The sequence below is a fragment of the Arachis hypogaea genome, chromosome 15, assembly GCF_003086295.3.
Source record: "Arachis hypogaea cultivar Tifrunner chromosome 15, arahy.Tifrunner.gnm2.J5K5, whole genome shotgun sequence".
In the NCBI taxonomy this organism is placed as follows: Eukaryota; Viridiplantae; Streptophyta; class Magnoliopsida; order Fabales; family Fabaceae; genus Arachis; species Arachis hypogaea.
In genome coordinates, this window is record NC_092050.1 from 15,853,424 (window position 1) to 15,873,878 (window position 20,455).

At 34.0% G+C, this 20,455-nt stretch overlaps 2 protein-coding genes across 2 annotated transcripts; both read left to right on the forward strand.

Moving 5' to 3' along the window:
- Positions 1–11,814: 11,814 nt before the first annotated feature.
- On the forward strand, positions 11,815–16,990 carry LOC112749665 (signal peptide peptidase-like 2). The gene is made up of 14 exons (XM_025797990.3): positions 11,815–12,337; positions 12,582–12,740; positions 12,843–12,954; positions 13,081–13,200; positions 13,408–13,559; positions 13,671–13,853; positions 14,096–14,130; positions 14,633–14,789; positions 15,152–15,205; positions 15,506–15,598; positions 15,690–15,832; positions 16,005–16,075; positions 16,259–16,342; positions 16,422–16,990. The coding sequence occupies exons 1-14, from the start codon at positions 12,191–12,193 to the stop codon at positions 16,541–16,543; spliced, it is 1,632 nt and encodes a 543-aa protein (XP_025653775.1). The 5' UTR covers positions 11,815–12,190; the 3' UTR covers positions 16,544–16,990.
- A 122-nt stretch (positions 16,991–17,112) lies between these two features.
- On the forward strand, positions 17,113–19,480 carry LOC112749666 (probable aquaporin PIP1-2). The gene is made up of 2 exons (XM_072218671.1): positions 17,113–19,182; positions 19,260–19,480. Exons 1-2 carry the CDS (start codon positions 18,631–18,633, stop codon positions 19,353–19,355), a joined length of 648 nt encoding a protein of 215 aa, XP_072074772.1. The 5' UTR covers positions 17,113–18,630; the 3' UTR covers positions 19,356–19,480.
- Positions 19,481–20,455: the final 975 nt, after the last annotated feature.

The window sequence follows — 20,455 nt, forward strand, 5'->3', positions numbered from 1 at the left end:
TCCGTAATAGTTTCATCCGTGTGCAAATGGACCGCCAAAATCTCCCACCTCAAGTTACTTCGCTGAATCTCTAATTCAAAGTGAATCAGAAAATTATCCCTGTTTAAGACCTGAATACTTACTCCCTCCTTCCATGCCAATGCTAAACCTTCAGATTGACCAATCAGATCTACCGTGTATACTTAATTAAACCCAACTCTCCTTAGAACTCTCTCAACATTCAAGGTGTTGTTTTTACTTTCACACAAGAACAACACCTCGAAGGAATGGGATTTAATAATCCTTTGTATATTGTGAACTGTCAGAGGTTTTCCCAAACCCCGACAGTTCTACGACAGCATCTTCATACCTCCTTGGGTGCCCAATTTTGGATGGCACCCTCCCTCATTGTAGTTGTCTCACCGTCCTTCAAACATTGCTTCTTGGTTGCTGAATTTCCTTCCACCTCTGTTGTAATTCTTTTAGCACCTGTCACAAGTTTGTGGTTCTGTCCTTTTCTAGCCAATTTCTTTAAATTCAGCTTCTTCTTCTCTAAAACTTTCCTTGTCCCTTCACACACCCTAATTGAAAAAGCGCTAACTGATTTATTATGATAGGACTGATCTGTTCCTTCTCCTTTTCCCTTCTTTATTTCCTCCAAAACTCCTCTAGCCTCAGATTTTGCTTTCTCGTAGTCACTTAGCAGCAGCGCCTTATTTACACTTTGAACTTTCTCTTCTTCCGGCCTAGCTTGCGAGCTCCTATCCTTTACTGAGAGATTGGAAAAATCTTGAATGAGGCATTGACGGAGAAAAATTGTCGATAAAGATTTTCACGAAAATGTCGCTTTGCAAGTATAGTTCTAAACCAACAAATTATCCTCGGTCAATGTTTGAATTGTTTGTCACAAATACAAACCCAATAAAATTAATCGAAATATTCAAATCTCGGGTTGTCTCTCAAGGAATTGCAGGGAAGTGTAGTTTATTATTGGTTATGGAAAAGTATATTTTTAGGGTTTTTGAAATAAGGAACAAGAAAGTAAAATGGCAAGAAAATAAACTAATAATTAAGAAAGTTCTTAGCAAGGAAAGAGAATTAGAAGTCCTATCATCATTATCATTGTCAATTGTGATGGTAAAAGTGAATTGCCTTCACTTAGTTAACCTCTAACTAATGGAGGAAGGTCAATTGCATACAATCAACTTGAGTTCATAAGTCCTAGTCAACTCATAGTGAGAGACTAGTTTTGGTGAAGTTCAAGCTAACCGGCAATCTTCAATCACCAATCAACAAAAGACTTTTGATAACTCAAGAGTCTCTAATTAATCAATCCAAGTCAAGAACATAAAAATCTAATTTAAAATCTAACCAAGCATTTTATCAAACACTTGGAAGGCATAAAATAAAAACATAGAAAACTAACAAGACATAGCAAAATCTAAGGCTAACAATGTCAAGAGGAAACGATAACAACAAATTAAAGAAAGTAATCATAAACATGGAAACATAAATTGTATTAATATGGATTAAAAAAAAAAGAAGAATTCATAAACTAAATTGACAACATAAAGAAATCAACGAGAGAAATAGATAAACTAAAGTACTAGAACAAATAAAAGTAGAAGAGAAACTAAATTAAAGTAAGGTAGAAATCTGAATTTGAGAAGGAACAAGACTAAAAACCCTAAAACCCTCCTCTCTCTCTAAAATTCTACATCTAAAACCTAAAATTGTGTGAATGAAAGTGTGTCTCCCTTCCAGCTCCACTCTGCAGCCTCTAATCTGTATTTTCAGGCCTGAAACTGGGTAAAAAGCAGCCCAAAAATTACCCCAGCAGATTCTGTTTAATGCAGCATGTGACGCTCGTCACGCGTACGCGTCGCTGAATGAATTCCTGGCTACGTCACGCGTACGCGTCGTCCATGCGTGCCCGTCGCTATCAAATTCTGAAATCCTTAATTTCTTGTGTTCCTTCCACTTTTGCATGCTTCCTTTTCATTCTCTAAGCCATTCCTGCCTTAGAAAACTTGAAAACACTTAACAAACATATCACGGCATCGAATAGTAACGAGAGAGGATTAAAATTAGCAAATTTAAGGCCAGAGAAGCATTTTTCAATCATAGCACAAAATTAGGAAGGATTTGTAAAACCATGCAATTTATATGAATAATTGTATGAATTATTGATAAAATCCACTCAATTCAATACAAAATAAACCGTAAAATAGTGGTTTATCAATCTTCCCATATTTAAACATTAGCATGTCCTCATGCTAAGCTCAAGAGAAGCTATAAAGGAGGTGAAGAGAATGGTAGAATTTATGAAATGCAACCTATCTATATGAATGTAACTAAATGCAAAATACTTTTACCTACTTGGTTAAAAGTAAATCAACATTCCAAAATAAATATGAACTGAATTTCACTAATTCAAATTCCAAAATAAAGTACAAGTAGACGTGCAAGAAGAAAGCTCGTGAAAGGCGGGAACAAAGAATCGAGCATCAAACCCTCACCGGAAGTGTATACACTCTAATTGCTCAAGTGTTTGAGGTTCGATTCTCTCAATTCTCTACTAATTTTGCTTTCTAAGGCTTGCTCTTCTTCTACCAATCAACAAAAATTTAATGCACAAACACACATATCAAGAGTTCTTTTAAGGGTTGTAATGGGGTTAGGATCAAGGTAGAATTGTATTTGGTCAAATGGATAAAAATCTAAATCCTTGATTAGCCTAAACTTCCCACCTAACTTAAGACAATCCATGTAATCAGAATACAAAATCTAACTACCCATTAACTATTTGTACCACATATTCATACATTCCAATTTTGAGTGCAGTACATATGCATTGCTATCACCATTTACTTTGGGGCATTTTGTCCCCTTTTTATTTTTTATTATTATTTTTTCCTTTTATTTTCTTTTTATTTTTGGTTTTTCTTTTTCTTCTATTTTTCTCAATGCATACGATTAAGGTATTGAATGCATGAACATGTCCTCAACATTCTTTTCACATTTTCACAAAAAAGTCTAACATTATCAATTCCCAAACCAAATATTTCCAAACCCAACTTCCCCACACTTAAATCATGAACACTTTCACTAGTCTAAGCTAACCAAGAATTTAAATTAGGAACATTTATTATTTTCCACTTAGAGTTAATGATGTGCTAAAATAAAGAATAAATGGATAAAATAGGCTCAATATTGGATTGCAAAGGGAAATGAAAGGGTAAAGTCATATGGGTATGTGAGCTATAGTGAAACAAAGGCCTCAATCACATAAGTGCATACATATATCAAACAATGAAAATATAGAATCAAGCAAGACAAAGATCACAATTTTAGAGAGAACAACACACACCAAAATAAAACATTGGTTGATAAGATGCAACCAATCAAATAGGTTCAAAATCTCACTGGTTTTGTGTGTTTGAGCTCTAAACCATATTCCAAAATAAATTTCTTCAAGCAAGTTCAACAAAAATTTTAATTCAAATTAGTGAAATGCTATAAAACAGTTTCTTGGAAGAGAATTTATCACTTCAACCAAGTAGTACATACATGCAAGCAACTAACTACACGTGCAATCTATTATGCAATGCAACAACTAATCTAACAAAGAAAATAAACATTAGTATTGAGACAGGAAGTAGTTACCCATGGAAGTCGGTATCGACCTCCCCACACTTAAATATTGCACCGTCCTCGGTGCAAGAAAAGATATGCTAAGTGGATTAGGGTTGCTACAACTGATGAATTTTCTTCAAAAGATTGTGCGGAGGAACTTGTTTGTCGCCCCATTTAGAAGCTTTTTGTCTCCCTTCTTGGTGGTCATCCTGAAAAAAGAGAAAAAGGAAGAAGAATAACCCACAAACAAAGATATGCAAACAAATAAAGTCTAGGTGGGCTAATTCCAAATAATAATGAGGTTCTCAATTACATGGTAGCTACAACATGCAAGTGAGAAAAATAATATAGGCAAATGGCATATCAATAGTGCAAGAATTGCAACAATGAGGGAGAGAGAGTGGGTCATAAAAGACAATATAAGTTCATATCAATGCAAAAGGAATACAAGTGTCATAAAAGATTAGCATTGACCTATAAATAATATCACCTAACAATATAAAACAAGTCATTAAGCGCCAAAACAATGGAAAAAATATTCGACAGATGAGTAAGAACATTTAACACCAATGTTAAAATAACAAATATAGAATAGAAAAGAGGAACAAACAACATAATTAAAATGCAATGAATGCAAGTATACAAATGTAATGAACAAAAAAAAAAAAGAAAGATAAGAAAAATGAGAAGTGAAATGTTGAAAAGTGAGAGAAGAGTAGAGTAAGAAAGGAAGAAGAAAAGAAAGAGGAAAGAATAATAAAGGAGAGAAGACAGAAGAAAGAAGAAGAAAGGAAAAGAAGAAGCGGCGCATACACGTCAGTCACGCGTACGCGTCAGTCACACGTACGCGTGAAAAGCAGAAAAGAGAAGGTGACGCGTACGCGTGGAGGTGAATTGTGCTCGTTGCACAGTACTCGCACAGTTCCCGCGTAAGTCTCTAGTTTAAGTATTGGACCATCAAAATTTTGGCGTCGACGCGCACGCGTCGTCCACGCCTACGCGTGGATGCCAAAGGATCAAGTGACGCGTATGCGTCAGCGAGGTGAACGCGTGGGTTGGGATGTGCGCCTAGCACCCCACCCGCATGGTTCCAACACAACTCTCAGGTTTTTTTACCAGAGAGCAAAATTGGAATCGACGCGTACGCGTCGGTCACGCGTACGCGTGATACCCTCCTTTTTTTTAAAGTTGGTTGAGAAGCTAACAAGCTACCAAAGTAATGTCAAAGATTATTAAACAAGCTAAACCATAACTCAAAATAAATAAATAAATAAATAAATCTGAGTAAAATTAAAAATTCAACTTATTACCAATATAAATAAAAGATAAAATAGGAAGAATTTACCATGGCGGGGTGTCTCCTACCTAACACTTTTAGTTAAAGTCCTTAAGTTGGACATTTGGTAAGCTCCTTGTCATGGTGGCTTGTGCTTGAACTCATCTTGAAACTTCCACCAACGCTTGGACTTCCAATAAGTTCCAACATTTCCAAGTGAATTCACCAAACCTTGATGAAGTTCTTCACAAGCTTTGATTTCCCAAAGTTAATCCTCTTGTATTCCGGATCCCAAATCTTGTTTCTACACCCGTCTTTAAGTGGATCATCATTGTTCCAACCAGGTGGCAAGCAATCCGAATTCTCAATGAAGTACCAAACTCTTCTCTTAGATCCAACCAATTGATCACTAGTCCAACCCTGGCATCTACCTCTTGAAATCTCAACCTTGATGAGTCTTGATTTGCAACTCCAACCACTAAACATCATTCTCTTACACTTAATTCCACAAAGCCTCCTAAGTTGGCCATCCGTTTCAAGCATACCATACTCAAGTGGGACTATAAAGTTAATAGAGATAAGTTTTACCCACTCAAATGAAGGAGTAGATGGCAACCTAGGTAGAGAAGTCTCCAATGATCTTGACAAAGCATATTCAACTCTCGTCCAACCTTGCCGAAGGACTTCCACCTTTTGAAAAAATTCTTCACTTTCAAGCTCTTCCTCACCGAGTTCATCCAACTCTTCTCCGTCACTCAAGTCATAAATATGAGGTTGAGAGAAATCTACCTCAATGTTGCTTTTAATGTCATCGGGAGAGGGTTCTTCAAACTCAAGGGGTTCACTTGTGGATGCAAATTCATTACTAGGATGGCTTGATTCAGGATCATCACCACTAAGGGAACTTGCTTCTTGATCTATCCCGTCCAATTCTTCACAGGGAACATGCCTTGGAAGCTGTGCACTAGCCTCCTCAACATCGATTTCAAGCTTCTTGGAGGAATACTCTACAACTCTTGATTCCCATGGAGGTTCAACATCTCCTAAGTCTTCAACCACTTTTTCCTCTTCAACAATTACGGCTTCCTCCAATTGGTCTAATACAAAGTCACATTTCTCACTTTCCACCGGAGTTCCCAGTCTCTCGTTCATGCTACGTTCTTCATTAGATTCTCCACATGTAGCCATGGGAGTTCTTTGAGTGTCCAAACATTGGGAAGCTAATCGACTTACTAACTCGGTCACGGCAGCCATGAATTCTAGTGTCGTCCCTAGCATTTCTCTTTGCCCTTGAAAAATAAGATCAAGGGTGTCATCCATTAGAGGTTGGAGTGGATGTGAGGGTTCATTGCTTGGAAGGAAGGGTTCATGATAGGAAGGTAGTTCATCTTGATAAGGATATGGCGGCTCAACCCAAGATCTCCTTCATGCTCCGTTCTTCGGTCGACTTTCCACATTCATCCGTGAAAATGCTTTGTTGCATGAGTCCCATGGGTCGATGGTGGTTCTCGTTTTGGCAATGTTAGCCATGAGAGTTTCGTGTGCTTTTCGGCATTCCTCTCACTCCATTTGATGGATGGTTGCTTGAAGTCGATCCATTTTTTCCTTAAAATGATCCCATGGCTCTTGTTCTGCTTGCCTAACATAATTGGGATCATATTGCTCTTGGATTGATGGATATGGACATTCCCCTTTGGAGGGTTGTGGTCGAAAGAAAAATTCATCTTGTGGTTGAAAGTTCGTATACATTGGAGGTGGTGTATATTGAGGTGGTGGTTCTTGGGAGTAACTGGGTTAGAATGTGGGTGGTTCTAAGTATGGCTCATATGCTCTTAAAGTGGTTGGTATGGTGGATATGTGTTAAGGTCATATGGAAGTGTTTGATTGCAGGGGGCTTGTGAGTATGGTGGTTCAAAGCTATGTTGAAGAGGGGGTTCATAGGCATATGGTGGTAGTTCTTGGTAGTCACAAGGAGGTCCACCATAGCCATCGGATTGATATGCACCTTGGAATGGCTCTTGCTCATAGTATGTTGGAGGAGGTTGTTGCTAAGAAGGTTGTCCACAAGCTTGAGACTCCTCCCACCTTTGACTGTCCCATCATTGATACATGTTCTCATTGTAGCTTCCATTCCCTACAACATAATTTGAACCAAACTCATAGCCAAAGGGGTGAGAATTCATAGTAATAAGAATTAATAAAACAAAAACTAACAAGAAATAATGAAAATAAACTCCTAAAACTCGAAACAACTAACAAAGAAACGAAAAGGCAAACATATTCACAATATTCACAATAACCAATAATAAGGCACACATTTGCACTCCCCGGCAACGGCGCCAAAAACTTGACAGAGGAAAATTGTCGGTAAAGATTTTCACGAAAATGTTGCGTTGCAAGTATAGTTCTAAACCAACAAATTATCCTCGGTCAATGTTTAAATTGTTTGTCATAAATACAAACCCAATAAAATTAACCGAAGTATTCAAACCTCGGGTTGTTTCTCAAAGAATTGCAGGAAAGTGTAGTTTATTATTGGTTATGGAAAAGTATATTTTTGGGGTTTTTGAAATAAGGAACAAGAAAGTAAAATGGCAAGAAAATAAATTAATAACTAAGAAAGCTCTTAGCAAGAAAAGAGAATTAGAAGTCATATCCTCATTATCATCGTCAATTGTGATGGTAAAAGTGAATTGCCTTCACTTAGTTAACCTCTAACCAATGGAGGAAGGTCAAGGGCATACAATCAACTTGAGTTCACAAGTCCTAGTCAACTCATAGTGAGAGACTAGTTTTGGTGAAGTTCAAGCTAACCGGCAATCTTCAATCACTAATCAACAAAAGACTTTTGATAACTCAAGAGTCTCTAATTAATTGATCCAAGTTAAGAACATAAAAATCTAATTTAAAATCCAACCAAGCATTTTGTCAAACACTTGGAAGGTATAAAATAAAAACATAGAAAACTAACAAGACATAGCAAAATCTAAGACTAACAATTGCAAGAGAAAACAATAACAACAAATTAAAGAAAGCAATCATAATAACCATTGCAAGCTCTAAATCTGATCCATGTCCCCCATCCTTTCTCTTTTAGTTTTTCTACCATGGAATCTTCTAAATAACCATTGCAAGCTCTAATTTCATGTCCAATTCCTCCACAATAGTGACAGAAATTGCCAATTTTTTCGTATTTGAGCTGCACCTCCAGAATTTGGTTATTATTGCCTGAAATCTTCATAATTCTACACAAAAATTTGATAACATGAAGCTGCAACAAAACCTTAATAATACGATCTTCCTTTTCCCTCATCACAAACAGGTCTGCATCAATTACTTACCCTAACGATCCTCCAATCCTCCCATAGTTGGACCCATATTGGAACGTAGGAAAAGTCTTTCTCATCAATCGGATTATTTTCCCTCCAACATTTGAGATGCAAAATATAGTTCTTGAACAACCACAGTCCTCCTTTTTCCACTCTAAGCATATCCACTTCGCTACTGAAAAAGAATTGGAATAAATTTCTCCCATAATCCATCACCCGAAAGCCTTCTAGTTGCCTCCATATTGTATAGAGAACTGCCTCCAACATTCCAAAACTAAATTTTTGATCCGCCAATAACCTTTCAATCAAACCTATTGCATTTCTCGATACTCTCCTAAATGTCCTCATCTTCAAACCTCAATACCTCATTCTCTTCTTCTTCAATTGCATGCATATCACGCCTCTGTTTGATTAATAAAAAAATTACATAATAGTACTAGTAACTTATGCAGCGAATCATATACTATATAGTTAATATAATACTTTTGTAAAAGGAAAAAAAAAAACAAGATTAACACCAAAATAGTTTTGTATGTGAAATAATTTAAATATCATGGTTTTTTTTTCTTTAAATTTTAAGATAATCATAGTTAAGATAGTTAAATTTTATATGTTCATGAACTTTCAATATAGTTAAAATAGTCAATTTTTATAAATTTTTGTGTGTTAAAATAGCTAAATAAAAAATAATACTTTATTAAAATAATTATATTTTTTTTATATCATAAAAATAAGAAATTATTTTTAATAAATAAAAATTGTTTTTATTTTTAAAATTTAAAATAATTTAATATCTCAATAATTTTTTAAGAAAATGAGGATTAATTTGTTAATTTATTTATAAGATATTAATTTGTTATTTTTTATGTAAATAAAAAAGATTTGTTTTCAATTTGCATTAAAAAAGTATTTATGTTTATGCATATTATTTATTAATTTAACAACACAAGTTGTAAAATTAAGAAAGAAATGAATATTCATAGGTACAAAATACGAAATAATGAAATAAAAAGAATCACTCTATATTTTTGCAGGCTATTAGGCAAAATTATGGTAACAAATATTTAATTTTAAACATAAATATCAATAGAAAAAATTTTAGTTTGTATTTAAATAAAATATTAAAAATTTTAAAACTAATAAAAATTTAAATTCAAATTAAAAAAATTATGTTTGTAAAAACCTATAAATTTAAACTATGAATTTTGATTTAAAAAAATGGACCTAATATATAACCATTTATGGTAGCACATGAACTTAAACTTTAGAGATTTTAAAATTTGAAATAACAAATAATCATAATAAAATAACTTAAAACGATAAACTAGATTTATACAATATGTAATTGAAAAATGTTAAAAAATAACATTAGTCAAATTATTACTATTATTTAGTTTTTAAAATAAATATAATATAACAAATGTTTTGATATGACTATGTGATAATTTAAATTCAAACTCTAAAATATTCTAAGTTTGAGCTGCTTTGTCCTATGTCATAAGGAAGGATATATCTTAAGTGTATTTTTTTAAAAATAAAAAATTTTGATAATGGTTTCTTAGTTGATAATATATTAAATGATAAATTTTAATAAATTGTATAAAGTTGTTAATCATTTTGTTTTATATTCATAAATCTGGTAAAATACGACTTTTACTAAATTTGAATTAAAGCACAAAATTTAAATTTTTATTAATTTATTTTTTATATTTTATTTAAATCTAAATAAAGATACTTTTTATTAATATTTATATTTTAAAATTTATAAAAAGTAAAATAAATAATTAATTTAAACTTTAAAAATATCAATGTCAATAAAAATCTCTTTTATCCTGATTTTACATGCATAGTTTGTGAAAAATAAGTTAATTTTTTTTTTGTTTTTAATTTTGAAATTAGTATTTGTGAATTTTTTTTTAATTTCACATTTTACACCTACTGTAAAATAAAGTTATTTGCAAAAATAACACTACCTATAAAATAAACAAATAATACATCTAAAAGTAAATAATTAGTTGTTTCCAACACAAATTAGAAATTAATTTTTTTATTTAAATAAAAAATTCTAATTTATATAGTATTATTAAAAGATTAAAAACTAATTTATTGTTGTTGTTGTTGTTGTTGTTATTGTTGTTAAAACTATTTTGTCCAAAAAATTTTTTATTAAAAATTAATTAAAATATTTCACTTTATGTATATAATAATCTATTAGTCAACAACATACTTTTAAATAGAACTATATTTAACCAAATATCAATTTAATACTACTTTTAACATAAGCCAAATAGAAATAATGCAACTCATAAATCTAAAAGGTTAAAAAAAGTTTGATTTTGGATTCAGGGACCATATTTATCCATATTACACTTATTTTAAATAAAGTAGTTCTTATAAATTCTACTGACTTACTTTGTTCTCTCTTTTTCGAATATTTAAAACTCCTAACGAATTAATTTTTTGTTCTTTTATAAAATATAACATTATTTTATTTTTTTAAGAGTTTAATTTTGATATTATGACAGTTATATAATCACATTAATTTTTTTGAATGATCATTCACATAGCTAATAAAAATTGTAATTATTTTTAATAATATAATATTATATAATTAGATGCACGTATAAAACTATTTTACATTAACAGTACATCAAAATTAAAATTTTTAAATAATAGAAATATAAACAAAATTAACTATGGAGCATTATTTCTCATCGTCTTTTAAATAAATGAATCCAATAATACAACTTGCATACAAAATCTCAATAATGAAATCAATAATATGTATTTGTATATATTTTTCGTATTAAATCATACATTTTTTTCATATAGATATTTAATTACCACAATAATTAAAACTTATTTATAATAATATACCAAATAATTTTTTATCAAATACTAAATACATATTTTTTACACAATAACTAATTTTTAGTGTATGAAGTATGAACAAATTAAAATAATTAAAGATGAATACGAGATACAATAAAAAACAAAAATAGAATAAACAAAAAATTTCTAACACACAGTGCATTTCAGCCAAAGCCATATGGTTGAAAAAACAAAAAGGCTTTTTAAACTTGCAAGAGGAGTGGAAGACAAATTAAGAATTTCAACATAAAAAAAATTTGAGAAAGGAAGAGTCAGTCATATGATCTATAAACACTCTAAATCTCTTCATGTGCATAATATGTTTTATCCTCAAATCTGAACCTGGTGTGTTTAATATTATATGTCAATGATAATGATAATTGAAATTTCAGATTTCTAAAAAAGGTACACGTCATACCTGAAATTTTTCCTATTCTATATGGTTCAAATAACATTGTGTTAATTATTGAAAGTCAATTTTTTTCGTTTATCTAATGGAATAATTATATAAAAAATTGCATCAAATTCAACATAACTAGAATTTTGAGTGAAAAAATATATATTTCATATTAATTAATTGCATTAGAAAGAAAACCAGTTTGATTTCTATTTCAACCTTATAGAAAAATAAAGATTTTCTCTAAAATAAAATATATTAGAAATATTGAAGGTGTCGTCACTCGTCAGGGACATACAAGACAACAGCAGTCTACTAACTGATTCCTCTTGCTCATGGCCGCCGGGGCATTTACGCCTTTTACTTTGCCGCGGTTTTTTCCACCCGCTTTCTTTTTTTCTCTTAAAAAAAAAAAAAAAAGAATGCACATTCCATATTTTTATTTTTGTAAAATAATAAAGTTTGTGAGAAATTTCAAGGAAGGCCCATTGCCACTGCCCCTTCGTGTTGATATCGCCTATCACCATTTCCCTCTTCGCAATTATTATTATTACTATTATTATTTAACAATTATTATTTTAATATTTTAATATTTTATAGTTCATTATTCCAAGACACGGCAAAAACCTTCTCTCTCTCTCTCTCTGCTTAGCTGCTGAGTTGGTAATGGAATTGTGATAATCGTAGAGCGTGCGTTTATCTATGGCTGTGGAGAAGTTTTTACCGGTTGCTGCTTTTTTAGCTGTAATACTGCTTCTCCGTCACGCTCCTTCTGTCATTGCTGGGGACATAGTTCACGATGACGATTCTACCCCCAAGAAGCCCGGTTGCGAGAACCAGTTCGTTCTGGTATTCGCTCTCCAAACTTCAATTCTTTTTTTTTTTCCTTTTGCTCATAGTTAAGTAGATTAGCATGAAACATCAAACTACTTAACTTTTTCTTTCTAATTTTGGGTTTTGAGCATCAAATTACGGTGTTGACTTGTTCAACTAAGCATTTGATGATCACAGTTTGGTTCCTAATTAGTTAATCTCTCTCAATTTCAAGTGGTGATTATTTGTGGTAATACTTGTTATGTGTTGGCTTTGTTAGGTGAAAGTGCAGACATGGGTCAATGACAAAGAGGATGATGAATTTGTTGGTGTGGGGGCCAGATTTGGCACAACAATTGTGTCCAAGGAGAAGAATGCTAAGCACACTCGCCTTATTCTTTCAGATCCCCGAGATTGTTGCAATCCTCCAAAGAATAAGGTTCTTTCTTCATATATGGCATGTTTGTATTCTCCTTTGGAGTTTGGACACGTGTAGCAAAGTAGAATGTTACTAAATGCTTGTAGTACAACTCTTCATTAGATTGCGGGAGATGTCATCATGGTCGATCGAGGGAACTGCACCTTCACAAAGAAGGCAAAAACTGCACAAACTGCTAATGCTTCAGCTATCCTTATCATAAATAACCAAAAGGGTACACAATTTATAAGTTTTGGGCTGTTTCTTGTCTTTGGTGGAGCAGGAAGTTGGAGGATGCGGTTTGATGGAATGTTGAGTGGGTCATATCTAATGAATGTCTCTTTGTTTCTGTTGTTTGCAGAGCTTTACAAGATGGTATGCGAACCAGATGAAACTGATTTGAACATACACATACCCGCTGTCATGCTCCCACGAGATGCAGGTGCAAGGCTCAAAGAAATGCTGACAAGTGCTTCATCTGGTGAGCTTCCACTTGATTTTTATGATTGTTTGATATGTCTTATGTATTCTGTGTGGATTTATAATACACTTTCACTTAATGATTTAGTTGCATTTAACTCATGTTTCCTTATTGGGGAACTGGTACATGGATTCCCAATAATACCTTACCAGTTAAGTCTTAAGGAGAGGAGAGGGTAGCTTTCTAAATTTCGTTTCCCTTTTGCAGTGTCTGTCCAGCTATATTCACCACGTCGACCAGCTGTTGATGTAGCAGAAGTATTTCTTTGGCTACTAGCAGTTCTTACCATATTGTGTGCATCATATTGGTCAGCATGGAGGGTCCGAGAAGCAGCTGATGAACACAACAAGCTATTAAAGGTCAGTGATTTGGAGTCTGTTTAGCTTGGCATTTCCTCGAGTATGGTTCTCATATGTTCTCCTAATTTGAATATGCATCCTAATACTTCCTTTCTTTCCTCACTTCTATAGGATGCTTCAGATGAAGTCCCAGACACTATAAACACAGGTGTTAGCAGAGTTGTAAACATGAATATGAAGGCTGCAATCCTTTTTGTTGTGCTAGCTTCATGTTTCCTGTTTATGATTTACAAATTGATGTCGCCATGGTTCATTGATATTTTGGTTGTTCTCTTCTGTATTGGTGGCGTTGAGGTATGAACGTCCATTTAACTTGTCTATGTTCTAGATGTATGCATCTTTCTGAGGGGGAAAATCTATTTTCTACATTATATCTTTGCTAAAAGAAAGGGAAGCTTCTAGTGCGCAGTTTACTACAGTTCCTCCAGTTGCCATTACTGAATTCATATTCTCTGCATATATTCTATCTTTCCTGCTTTTGCCATGTTATCATGTATCTTGTCATCCCTAACCTTGGGTGTTTTTGTATCTTGCAGGGCTTGCAAACTTGCTTGGTTGCTCTTTTGTCAAGGTTTGATATCTCAAACCTAATCTTATGAATGATTCTGGAAGTTATGAATTTATTATCATAGGATACATCAACACTGCCAGCCATAATATATTTTTGGAAATAAGTATCTGTTTGATTACTTGAGAAGCTCAGATTGGAGCTGATGGAGTGCTTATGTGCTTTTTATGATGAAATACTGAACTGCATTGGCATTCATAGTATGTAAGGCTTCGTTGATTTTATAGGATTTGAAAGCCATATGATCAGGATTGTGTATTACCTAGTTTTACTTTTGAAAGTCATATTTAAGTGTGCTTAGTCTTGTTTCCTCACATTTGCAACAATAGTTTGCAATTCTGAATAGTTCCAGCTGGCTTGTTCTGGAATGTTTGAGTTCTCACACTTGCACCCTTTTTTTGTCCTTATTAATGGACAATTGGACCTTGTCAATACAGTCCATCTGATCACATGATGTTAGGCTTTCTCTACATGTTAATGAAACTTGTCTTCTTTTGCAATATAGGTGGTTCAAGCATGCTGCCAAGACATACATTAAAATACCTTTCTTTGGAGCTATCTCATACCTGACTTTGGCTGTTTCTCCATTTTGTATAACCTTTGCGGTTCTCTGGGCAGTTTATCGCACTCACTCGTTTGGGTGGATTGGTCAAGATATACTTGTAAGGATAATTTTCTCCATTCTTAAATGTTTATGCTCTCCTTTTTAGATATATCATGTTGACTCTCAAGTGATAAAGAAAGTTCATCTTTACTTTCTTCATGACAATTTCAAGGAGACACATTTCTTGTAGTTTAGTTGTGCTTTGTATGTGTATAATATCCCTGTTATGAGCTAGGACTTGGGATGTAATGTTCTTCTGGAATATTTCATTTTGCTGAACTACACTGAACACCATAATCTTTGCAAGTGCTAGAGATATAATATGATTCTATTTTGTTTATTTATTGATTCATCAGGGAAGCTATCTAGACTAGCAGTGTCCATCTAATCTTCATTTCTCTTTCATTGGTTATTTTACAGGGAATTGCACTGATAATAACAGTTCTACAGATTGTACATGTACCTAATCTCAAGGTAATAACTCTTGGGGATTACTTATGAAGTATTTTGATGTTTTATGTTTGGACAACTCTCAGATAAATCTTATATGAAAAAAGTGAACTTGCAACATGTTACTTTGTTCTGTGTGTGCTCCGTCATCTGTGGACTAGTGTAGTGTTGCCTCTATTTTCCCCACCTGTTTGTTTGGCAGCAAATACTTGCATGTCTATTTGTTCATATTTATAGTTTGTGCTGATAAATTTGGTTATATGAAAAATTCTTGTCCAAAAAAAATAAGTCATTCATCTTGATTTGATTTGTTTTGTGAATTAGGTGGGTACGGTTCTTCTGAGTTGTGCCTTCATTTATGACCTCTTTTGGGTGTTTGTCTCGGCGAAGTTTTTCCAGCAAAGCGTGATGATTGTGGTTAGTCTTACACTTCACTCTGATACATGACAATCACTAATTCCCCAATGCGATTCCCTAGTTTTGTCATTGTTAACATTACTCACTATAGGTAGCCCGAGCTGATGGAAGTGGTGAAGATGGTATCCCAATGTTACTGAAATTTCCCCGCATCTTTGATCCATGGGGTGGTTACAGCATTATAGGTTTTGGAGACATACTTTTACCAGGAATGCTGGTAGCATTCTCACTCAGGTTGTTATCTCTTTCCCGTTTTCCACTCAGTCCTTTGCATGCCCCAAGTATATCTCTTGAAGGAATATTTACCTAGCTCCCTAGAACAGACTTTCTTAATTCTAAACTATATTTTCCTGGCAAATCTACTGTTGAAAAATGTTTTGATCAATGGTATGGTCTATGCTTGCAGATATGATTGGCTGGCGAACAAGAACATAAGAAATGGGTACTTCTTGTGGGCAATATTTGCATATGGCTTTGGTGAGAATCAACTAGCAATCTCCTCATCTGATTTAGATAACTTCATTCAAACAATAAATCATATTATTTCCTGACTGAAAGAATAAAGAATTTCTTTATTATTAACTTTTAAGTTATATAATGATTTATGTAGCTACATACATATATGACTGGTCTTATTTTTTTTTCCCCCAATTTTGGCAGGCCTTCTAGTTACATATGTGGCACTAAATTTGATGGATGGACATGGCCAGCCAGCACTACTATACATTGTTCCATTTACCCTTGGTACTTTAGACCTAATTTGTAATAATTTTTTTATCTGGAAACAAATGGTAGATTCTCATGGTTTCGTGCATCAATGCAGGGACTTTGCTGACATTAGGGCGAAAGCGAGGAGATCTGCAGGTTTTATGGACAAGAGGAGAACCAGAAAGACCCTGTCCACATATCAGACTCCAGCATAGTGGAGAAGTAAGCCCTGAATGACAACCTGTTTCAACATACTCAGCTGCATGTTTGATCTTCGGGAATTGGGAGCAAAACCAATCTTCGAAAGGCCTTTATCATCAGAGGTTTATGAAACCAATCCCCTTCAAACGTAGCTGTTGCTCACATATATAGAAATTGTCTACATTTGGTGTAGATAACTGTAGCTGATACAAATCTCTAATTACCTACTGTGTTATAAGCAGCCTGGTTCGCTCACACTGTTGGCTGCAAAATAACCAATAGTTGATCTTAGAATCAGCATAGTTGTATCATGGCTGGTGGATTATAAGATGAATGGCTTTGTACCGTAAACTGTAATTCATTCATCTATAAGATTAACATTTTAGGGGGGAAATTTAATGTTTGACCAAGTAACAAGGAAAGTTAGCTGGTTTGTCAATTGAAGAGTTAGAAGCAACGTGAAGTGTGGTATTCTCATTCTAATTCATCTCCTTTCTAATTTCATGGGGAAGCATGAGTTTTTGAATAGTTAAGACAATTTTAGTTGGAAATAATAAATATATCTCCTTAGAGGATTAATTGTATCATAATTAAGGTTGGCAGTTGGGGACATCATGATTCAAGCAAGGCTTAGAATAACAACTGCGAATGAGTTCATGAAACACAACACCACCTAGGTATCCAAAGAATTTGAGATGTCTGGCATAACATAAGTGCCTGCATTTTCGCACTCTTCTCTGTTCCGTGTTCAGTGTTCTTGTTCTGTATTAGGTGGAGGATCATCGCCACATTAAATGTTCCTAGAGTACGTCTTCCATAATTCATCATCATCATGCAACCTAAAAAAAAATGGATAATGATTGCTAAGAGCATTCAAAATCTATGAAGTGAATAAACTTTTCTTTAGTGCACAAGTGTTCAACAGTATTTCCAAAATGTATGACGTCATTAATAAGACTTTGGCAAGTTTTCCCAACTTCCCATGTGCATAGTATCGCATGTCACTTTCCAAGAACTTTTTCTTTTTAATATTGTATCACTAGAGGTGAAATCCTTCGTCATGAACCAAATTGTGTGTTAAACACAACTATGGCCATTTACAAAACGTTAATGACGTTTTGTGTTTCTTCAATTAAAATAATATTTTTCTAACAAAACGTCAGTGACGTTTTCTGTTTTAATAATTAAAATAATATTTTTTATTACAAAACGTCAGTGAAGTTTTGTTCTTTGATGATTAAAAAAAAAATTTATTGCAAAACGTCAGTGACGTTTTGTGCTACTACCACAACCCTGTAGAACACCAAAATCATCAAATATTTTTGTATTTCACATTAAAATTATTCATATATAAAAATTTTAGCCACTTTCCAAGTCCAACGTTCACCAAACGGCCATTCATTCTTGGCCATTCGATGTTGTTTCTACTTTTCAGCCGAGTGGCTTCGATTGTCCTACCGTTAGAATAAAAGAAACCTATATCTCACCTACCAAACATATGGTACAATTTACACTTTACAGGGCATAGGGCCGTTGTTGAGTGGTAATTGGGTGGGCGTAACTACACTAACCTTTATCTTGGAACCAATCTCATTCACATTCACATTCACATTCAACAATCATTGATTAACATAGCACCCTGTTTAGCCTCTTAAGATAAGAACGCACTTTCCAGAATACTCTCTTAAAACTGCCCCCTTTTTTAAAGCAATAAGAAAATAAAAAGTTGTGCACAGCCACAGAAATATTCTTAGCTTCTTTGCTCAAAAGAAAGAAAAAGTGACTGCAATTATTGTCATATGCCAGCAAAGAAAGATATCACTACTTTACCTTTCTCCAATCTCCTCTATATAGCAGTGTAATCTCCCAAGCTTAGTTTTGCAAAGAAGAGAAAAATGGAGAGGGAAGAAGATGTGAAAGTTGGAGCAAACAAATTCTCAGAGAGGCATGCACTGGGAACAGGAGCACAGAGTGAGAAGCCGGAATAGCTGAGTGGGAACAAGGAGGCACCACCAGCACCATTGTTTGAGCCTGGTGAGCTCAAGTCATGGTCCTTCTACAGAGCCGGAATAGCTGAGTTTGTGGCCACATTCTTGTTCCTCTACATCACCATCTTAACCGTCATGGGAGTGAACAGATCTCCCTCCAAGTGCTCCTCCGTTGGCATTCAGGGCATTGCTTGGTCTTTCGGCGGCATGATCTTCGCCCTTGTTTACTGCACTGCTGGAATCTCCGGCGGACACATAAACCCGGCGGTGACCTTCGGGTTGTTTCTGGCAAGGAAGCTTTCACTGACGAGGGCAGTGTTCTACATGGTGATGCAGTGTCTTGGAGCCATTTGCGGCGCTGGTGTGGTGAAGGGGTTCGAAGGGAATGCGAGGTTTGAGATGTATAAAGGTGGAGCTAATATGGTTAACCATGGATACAGCAAAGGTGATGGGCTTGGTGCTGAGATTGTTGGTACCTTTGTTCTTGTTTACACTGTGTTCTCTGCTACTGATGCTAAAAGAAACGCAAGAGACTCACATGTTCCCATTTTGGCACCTCTTCCGATTGGGTTTGCTGTCTTCTTGGTCCACTTGGCAACCATTCCTATCACTGGAACTGGGATTAACCCAGCTAGGAGCCTTGGTGCTGCCATCATCTTCAACAGAGACCATGCATGGAATGATCAAGTATGTCTTCTTCGATTCTGCCTTTTTTTTCTCACTCATTTCTTTCTGAATTTCATATGTCCTTTTTTTCATTGCAGTGGATTTTCTGGGTTGGGCCTTTCGTTGGAGCTGCTCTTGCTGCCGTGTACCACCAGATAGTCATCCGAGCTATTCCTTTCAAGTCAAGGCCTTAATTCATCGTCATCGTTTCATATGTCTGCTCCTCTCTTTGAATGTTTGATATCGTGTGTGTGTAAATTGATGGAGAATTCTTTCGTGCTACCATGCTTTGTGTTTATTAGACTTTGATCTTTATTTATCTGTTCTATGTTGGTTTTTCTGGTTTGAAAAAGAAAAAAAAGAAATAAATGCATCGAAATCGTGAATATTTGAAGATCTGGGCTTGCAACTGGGTCTGGATGAGCTGCTCTCTTCCTTCCCAGTTCCCACTACCAATCTTCGATACTCCCTGCCCCTAAAACGCAACCCTCATTCTTTCACAAATCACAACAACTAATACCCACACGACGTCGTTTTAGAAATCCAATTAACTAGATTGCTCTCTAATAACTTTTTTATTTTTTCACGGTATTCCCCAACCCAGCTGGGCAAGAACTAATTTGTTGCGGTACTGAACTCTATTTAAGGGTTTGCTGCTGGCCAATGGGTGCTCTCTAATAACTTTATTACCCACAAAATCATCCTCAATAATTTGGTAACAAAAAAATAAAAATCATCCCCAATAATTTAGTAACAAAAAAATATTAATAAAAAACATCGAATATCTGCGTTATTTTAGTATTTATTAATTATTGAAATAATTAATGAATATTAAATAAGATAAATTTTAAATTTTTTGTTTGTTTTTCTACTATTATCATTAGATTAAATAACCATTTTGACATTTAAAAGATTTTAATTTTAACAAAATAAACTTCAACCTTTATTGTTTGACAAAATAGTCTAATCATTCAAAATGATGAATTAACAATTAATTTATTTTATCAAATAAAATTGATATTTGAGATTCATTCTATCAAAACAAATTTAAAATTTATTTTATCAAAATCAAAATTTTTTTATATTACAATAGTTATTTACTCTATATTTTATTATCAATATTTTTAAGTTAGAGTTTTTTAAAATAAAAAATGTTAGAGATCATAAAAAATTATTATTGTTTGTCATCACTTAGTCATCAATTCAATTAATATATTTTATTCCATACTTATAAATATTTATGGCCAAAAATAATAAATTTTGATTGCCTCTAGCGGTCCTCTTTTAAAAGACC